The following is a 7,831-nucleotide window of genomic DNA, read 5'->3' as shown; positions in this document are numbered from 1 at the left end:
AATAACACCACTGATTGACAGGTTTCTGTGTACACTGTGCATAGGCAGAAAGATGCCAATCAGTGGTGGGAGTGAGGTTGTACAGATCTCATAGGCAAATATATGGCAGCAGTTTTACTAGTCCTCTAGTGATAAAATAAATGTTATATCAGCAGGATTATCAAATCTACAGAAAACAGTCCAGTAAGTGATATATATTGCTGGAATCATATTCTCTGCCCCTTCATCATGATGGAGTCAGATTAGATAGCACATAAGCAAATGTGGTTCTGTATTATGATAAGAAGACACACATATATAAAGCAATAAAAATTATCCACACAGTGTAAATGATGCTTCAGAAGCCAAGTCTTTATTTCGAAGTCTGAAGTAGCACGCTAAAATCACAAAGCAATGAAATATCACAGACATAATTACTGTATGTAGAGATATTGGCCTTGCCACCAACGGTCTGTAAATTATATAAGTTCTAAACTACAGTACAGGGTCATCACTTCCAGTTGCCTTTTTCTTTCTTTCCAGAACCTAAAGAAAATATATGTCAAAATCACATCTTCATATTTTGTAAAAATCTCCTACAGCTAAAAATCAAATATTTTCAGAGGCACGATATCGATTTAATGTAAAGAACAATTCTGTTATTATTTTTTTCTTGTCTTTTCAATCATAGTTTCCACGATCATTGCCGTTTCTTCATAGCTCTTCGTTTTATCATCTGAGATCTTCTCAATGGATTCCACCACTTCCACCTTTTCATAGCTCATAGAGCTTGGGAAGTCTCTTCCTCTGAAGGGTGTTAGACGCTTGTCCTTTTTATCATCACTTCTGCTCGATCTACTTGTATCTGAACTTGAGTTTCCAGAACTCCCAGAACTTCCAGAATGTCTAGAGCCATGGGGTGTATCATCTGGTCTAGTAACATCTGATGGCTTTTTGACGTCATCTTTAACCTCAGGTTCTTTACCATTTGCTTTCTTTCCCTTCTCATCTTCATCTTTAGGTGTGTCATCAATTTGTGGTTCATCTTCCTTTTTCCCTTCAGAACCAGCATCATCATCCTCACTTTCCGACGGCTCGGAGGGCTCAGGTAATTCAGGAATTGGCAGCACAATGTCATCACCTGTTAGTATGTCAGGGATAATACTAACAGTTATCCTACCTGCGGCTTGAGGAGTAGCTGAACAGAAGCACGGGTCAATGTAACTGGATTCACCAGTTACGAGAACATACCGACCCTTGGTGAAGAAATCTGCGGCAGGTTCTGGCTTCTTGTACCCTCTTATTCTATCTCGCACTATATTACACAGCTTATCAAAAGCTTTACTTATCTGCGCTCCATCGGGTACATCCTCTGGGGAAAAGTCCTGTTCTAACATTTCAAAGTCTTTCTCAGGTAAACCATACCCGGAATTATTATACTTGGCGTCTGCTTGTCTTTTTTCTTGGCTCTCCTGTTTCCTCTCCACAACTTTATCCTCATTACCAACATCACTTTTGTCCGCTGGTAATTCTTTTCTCCTTGAGGACTTCCTTGGCACACCCTTCTGTCTTGGTTTTGCAGTAGCAATATCTTGTATAGCTAAAGTAATATCTGAAATAAGCAATGCGTACAATATTCACTTGTTATTTAATGGTACATTATAATATCTAACTATGACTTAGTATTATATGTGACAGCAGTACACAGAATGTTATCCGCTATGTATCTCGCCTAATTGGAGTCCATAGTCTGATCTCTGCAAGAACATCTATATTTTAATAGAAAATCAATTAATGTTAAATATAGATCAGGAAATTGTTGTTTTTTGTTATTTCAAATCAATCATTTTATAACCATAAGGTATAAATGTTATATATATTTTTTTATATATATATAATTACTGCAGTCCCTCTGATTTGTACTTGTGATTCATAGTCAAAACAGCTGCATGTGAATATTCATGAGAGATACAGTGCTTGGAAAAGTATTCATACCCTGTGAACATTTCCACTTTTTTCATGTTACTCCCACAAACTTAAATGTATTTTATTTGGATTTTAAGTGATATATCAACATAAGGTAGAAAGTATTTGTGAAGTATAAAGGAAATGATACATGGTATTCTAAATATTTTAAAAAATATAAATCTGACATTGTAGGACCACCTTTGGCTGTAATTACTGTTGCAGGTCTTTTGGGGTATATCTCTACCAGCTTTGTACATCTAGAGGCTGAAATGTTTGACCTCTCTCACCGTATCTTTTGTTCCATGATGCATTGGCTTTGCACTAAAAGATTTCCAAGACACTTAAACTATATATATCATGGTGTAGGCCCTGCTATAGGTTACCTAACAGGCAATAGTGCTGTGATGTAAGTGATTAAATGTTTCATAAAAAAAAAGTCTGAACCTCCTAAAAAATGGAAAATAAACCTCTTTTTTTCAATAAAACATTTTATTTCACCATATGTCACTGTAATTATACATATTTATTGGGTCAGGCATAAATAAATCTGAGGCATTGTAATTTATTATCCTGGAACAGCAGCAACGCCCCACAGCACACGGTCAAATACATAGCTATGTGGTTATACACCAGTACACTCCCTAATGTCCCATGCAAAGGAGCGGGCAAATTGTATTTTGCTATCCAATATTACCTTTGCTTCTTGTGGGTGACATCTGAGATGTTTTATAACTTTGCATAAAAAGTGTGATCGGAGTTCCAACTATTGCAGAGTTGAGTCTATATGCAAAGAAAAAGAGCAATTATATACAAATGTAAGAAGAATGATTGGCAAGTCACAAAGAAACTTCTCTTAAAGGGGTTGTCTGGGACTTTAACATTGATGGTGCATCCTTAGGATAGGTCACCAATGTCAGATCGGTGGGGGTGCGACACATCGCACTCCCGCCAATTAGCTGTTCACGTTGTTTGTTGGACGGAAGTGCTTAGTTGTAGAGCTGCACACAACAGCTTCGTCGATGGAATAATGGTGGTGGCCATATTGATTTGAATTGGAGGTGGATGTGCAGTACCCGGCCGAGGCCACTATACAGTCAATGGAGCTGTGCAACTCCGCAACAGAAGCCCCCTGACGAAGGGAAATCCGAAACGCGCGTCAGGGCTACAGCTCCACGTGTGTAGTTCTTCATCTCCGCCCTTGTACCCTGACTGTTCGCTCATAGGGTTTCCTGTGATTGACTCATTGGTACGTATAGTGGGAGCCCTCATGGGCTCTATACTGTTGATACATGGCTATTATATACTATATATCCATCATTAAGGGCATACTAATATATAAAAAATTAATACATTGGGCTGTTGGTGATAATTCACTCTGCAAATTTGCTACTATATATTCTATAATGTAGCATGTGGAGCTGTTTGTCTAAGGTTCATTACCATTGCACTTGTACATTACCCCCTTCTGTTATTATCCTTAAATAAACTTTGACATATTTTTCTATATTGAAGGCTTATTGATCGTTTTTGTTTTTGTTCTTGCTATTGTTCCAACTCCGCAACAGAGCAGTTCTTGCTGACACTGGGAACAGCTGTTTGGTGGGGCTGCCGGTTGTCGCACCCCCACCGATCAGACATTGCCAATCAATATTAAAGTCCTGGACAACCCCTTTAACATGAAATTGATCACTCAAAATCATCTAATTTTATTCATGCTGTGACAAAGTCACTGGCAAAGTACTGGAGGTGAGATGTGTAGCACTGAGATTGATAGGTGCAGTAATTGTACATAGGAAAAAGGTTCCAGCACATGAGTGGGTTAAGCAACCATCTTTGATGCTGGGATGATTGAACACCTGTAGAGAGGGAGGTGGTCAGAGGATACCATCACAGCCTTTCACAGTATTTGGAGTGGAGAGGGTCTGGAGGTGAAAGCTCTGAGCTGTTTTGTCATAGAAAGGAAAGACAAACCTGGGATTGTTTGTTCCTGAAGCAGACGGTTACCCGTAGCAACAAGGACTGTGCCATACGTTATGGTTATGTTTTATTTTTCCTGTTAGGCCAGGAAGGCGGTGTTTGTTTTCGCTAACATTGCTGTAGTTTATGCAGTGCTCTTAATAAACTCAGCAGAAGATTTAAAGAGACAGTGTTCCTGTGTACCTATATGTACAACAAGGCGAGCTGATCTACCACAATGCATTATAACACACTACAAATGGAGAGGCGCTGCGGCAACAATATTCAGCCTTTCCTAGTTAAACCTGTTATATATGCCAACTGTCCAATATTTGCTGGGACTGTTCTAGATTTTCAGAAACAATTCCGACAAATTGATGGTGTCCGTAGCCCAAAAAGGCAAAATTTACCCAAAAAAAAGCAGGTCGTGTGGGGTTAGTGTGGATGCCAGAGGGAACACTTCTTTCAGCTACCTACATGAATGTACCTTGTTCTGTAACCAGTAAACTTGTCAGTGTGAATGCTGCTTATCTTGGTCAGGCAGTAGAATTGACTGGTCAGCCAGCAGTGTAGCCTGTTTTATCATTATATATTATTAAAAAAAATAAAACCAGTAATTTTATGAAGTCAGCTGTGTACATTTACCTGTTGTCTTCATTCTCAATAATACGTTTATATCTCTCCAATTCATTTTCCAAGGATTGCTGGTATATTACCAGCTGACGACAATCATTTGTGTACTTCTCCAAATTCCTTTCAGCTTCTTCAATTCCCTTCCTAAGCACTTCAATCTGCTCATTGTACAGCTGGATCTCATCATCATAGCTTTCCTGGGTGTTCTTAATGGCCTGTTCCAGCATGGAAGTCTATGGAAAAAGGAAACAATTTCTGGTCAGAGATAATTCACCCTGCTCATGCAGAACTACAGATGAAATATTGATATGACATGATTGGACCCTTTTGGGCTTTTCTAAATTTTCTAAGTTATGCCCCTGCTCAAAAGCAGGGGGTAACAAGGGTTGGTAGGCAGTGAGAAAAGAGTGTTGGTGCCAGAACATGTCACTAGGATAGCAAACTGAAAGGGTTAGAACTTAATGGGGTATTCCTATCTCCAAAATTCTATCCCAATATGTAATAAGTGTAATAATAATATTAGTAAATACCTCTAATTAGAAATGTAGCATAGTTCTTCTGATTCGGTATGTCGCTTACCCCATGTGCAGGGCATTGTAGTAGCTTAGGTATCCATGATTACAACTACTCATACAATGATAGTTAGTTAGTTGCTAGTGGTTGTAACCATGGATGTCTGCTACTGCAATGCCCTGCACATGGGGTAAGTCACATAGCAAATCAGGAGAACTATACTACATTTCTTATTGGAGGTATTTGCTAATATTATTATTATTATTACACCTACTACATATTTGGATAAGATCTTGGAGATGGGAATACCCCTTTAAGCAATTTCATTGTTTCCTGTTTTAAGCATCCTTCATTCTTCTACTATCCCTGCTTTTCTCTTTTTTTGCTTACAAAATAAAAGCAAAGTGCACACAGCCCAGATCAACAGCACGGCAAAGCCACTGGTCCAAACTGTCAATCAATAAGGAGCGTCTGTCACCCAGCAATTAGGAAGTTGGGTAACTGAGGAGCTGTGCATTTCTTAAAAATGTTTTCCGGGGTCGAGAGAAATCCCTGCAGTCATTCTATGTGACTACAGGTTGCAATGTGCATTGAGAGAAACGGTTGAGAATCTAATCGGAAAGTTGCATACTTGCCGTCACATGAACGCCTGCTGGCATCTTAAATACAGGGAATTCCTGTACACCACCCCTTTTCAGCAATTTGCAATCTCATAACTGCAGACATTTCTCTGAATTCAAGAAAACTCCTTTAATGAAGATGAAATAACCACTTAAATGTTCACCTCAGATGTAAAAAATGTCAAGAACAAGTCCACACTACAGCCAAGTCTATGACCATACACTGCTGTATCTAGTAAAACCACAGCTTAAGTACAGATGAGTTAGACTTTCCATTACATGCGTGGCACAGGATGACATGTCAGGGTCCACATGAATGCAGATGCCCTCACCATGCAGCCGCAGTCCTGGATGACCCCTCAATGTCAAGTTATCTTAATTATTAATCTCTTTTAAAGGTAAAAAATGTATTTCATGAAAGTTGAAAGATAGCATTTCAGCATCCCTTTAAGATCTTGCCATCTAGCCTATACAAGTACAAAAAGGAAGCTGTTAGAATATTGAATTCATCTACTGCAGGAAATAATTCATAAACAATAACAAGAATTGGAAATGTACTTATTTATTAATAAATTATTTCAACTTTTGAAAAATACTTAATCGTATTTTTTTCTTTTCAGTCTAGTATACTTTGTATCTTTAGGCTATCACAATAAAAGTAACAGTTTTGCACATTCATCTTGATCAGGTTGTACTACTCTAAATGTAACACAAGATGGCAGCAAAGCATAGATGTTGTGTGTCCCTATGCCCAATAAGTCTCAATGCTAACATTTTAAACTCTTGTGGTGCAGCTAGTTCTAATAACTATGAAGTTTAGCCTAGAAAATTTAGGAAAAAAAATAAAATCTTGACAGAGAATTTATATAATTGTTATCATACCATTAGGTACTATATATATATATATATATATATATATATATTTTTTTTTTTTTTTTTTTTTTTTTCTTAATTATATACATTTTTGGTCTTTTTCAAGATATCTGCTTTCTGACACAGCTCATTAAAATAAATAGGCAACTATTGAATACATTAGTCACATCCTGGCCACTGGAGGGTGAACCTCTCTTTGCAGTGGTTCTCCACGTTAGCTCTTAGAGAGAGATCTTTAATATCCAGCTACACTAATAAGAGTTGTCTTCATTGACAGTCCATGTCCCCCATAAGAGTTTATATAATTAAACTATAGCATACACTCAGTTTTACAGCTCTCAGAATCTAGTAGATAGTCACTGTCCCCTTTTCCATGGGAAAAAATATTCTGACACTATACTTTGGCGGGCTTTTCAGCTACTATATAACAGCATTAGAAACCTCCAACATTTGTATGTGTAATGTGTGCAGGGCGGTAGTCATGTGCAATGGGCTGCTGTGTTCCCACATCCTGGCACCCCACAAGTAAATAATTTCCCATTTGTCATGTGGTCTGTGTAAAGTGGATAACACTCACTTTTGGTCCCAAAGACTCCACTTGCTCAACTATTCAGGATCCGGATGCAACCACACAGTCACCAGCAGACAATTTGTCCATTTTAAACAGTTCAACTTTACTTAACATCTGGTATTCAATCACAGTTACAGCACAGTATGTTTTCACTCTGTCCGTTAGTTCAGCCTATGCTCTCCCTTTGTTTAATGGCACCTTTGGCCCCTTAGATGCTCTTTCCGGCCCCGCAGCTCCCATGCTTTCTGGCCCACTTCTCTGACACGGTTTCCCATCCAGCTTCCACTTCTGGAAGGTGCATAAGGCACTTGCCACCTAATTCGGGCCGTAGGCCCCGGATATCCCAGGAAGGACGAATCTAGTGGAGGCCACCTGCATGCTGCTTCGAAAATTCCCACACTCTTCTGCGCTGATCAGCCCACTGGCCTAATCTGCCTTTTATCTAATCTCTCACTCTGTCACTATCTTAATTCTGCATCTATCTCCAAATGTTAGAAACAAAAAAGACTAGGAGTACAATTGGCTTACAAAGAGGAAATTATTTATTAATCAATGGGTATACAGTACCAAATTTTAAACATCATGAGCATAAGAATAGGGGACAAAAAGTGCAAAGTGCCTATCTAAAGCCCCCAAGATATAATGCGTCCCATCCCTGTATAATAGAATCACTATGGCCACAAAGGAGTCCACATAACTAGTCAGGGGAAAAAGTATA

At 38.6% G+C, this 7,831-nt stretch overlaps 1 protein-coding gene across 1 annotated transcript in view; it reads right to left on the bottom strand.

Annotated features, from left to right (window-relative positions):
* Positions 1 to 509: 509 nt before the first annotated feature.
* The window catches only part of BFSP1 (beaded filament structural protein 1), a 94,530-nt gene continuing 87,208 nt past the window's right edge, over positions 510 to 7,831 (bottom strand). The window contains exons 6-8 of the mRNA XM_073673328.1: positions 4,549 to 4,769; positions 2,642 to 2,727; positions 510 to 1,591 (exon numbers count right to left, since the gene is read on the bottom strand). Coding sequence (XP_073529429.1) covers positions 642 to 1,591; positions 2,642 to 2,727; positions 4,549 to 4,769 — 1,257 coding nt within the window. The 3' untranslated portion in view covers positions 510 to 641. The remainder of the gene's footprint in view (positions 1,592 to 2,641; positions 2,728 to 4,548; positions 4,770 to 7,831) is intronic.

The sequence above is a fragment of the Phyllobates terribilis genome, unplaced genomic scaffold (genome assembly GCF_046119375.1).
Source record: "Phyllobates terribilis strain yellow unplaced genomic scaffold, ASM4611937v1 Scaffold_3__8_contigs__length_932513732, whole genome shotgun sequence".
Taxonomy (NCBI): domain Eukaryota; kingdom Metazoa; phylum Chordata; class Amphibia; order Anura; family Dendrobatidae; genus Phyllobates; species Phyllobates terribilis.
This window is presented reverse-complemented; position numbering and strand designations above follow the sequence as displayed.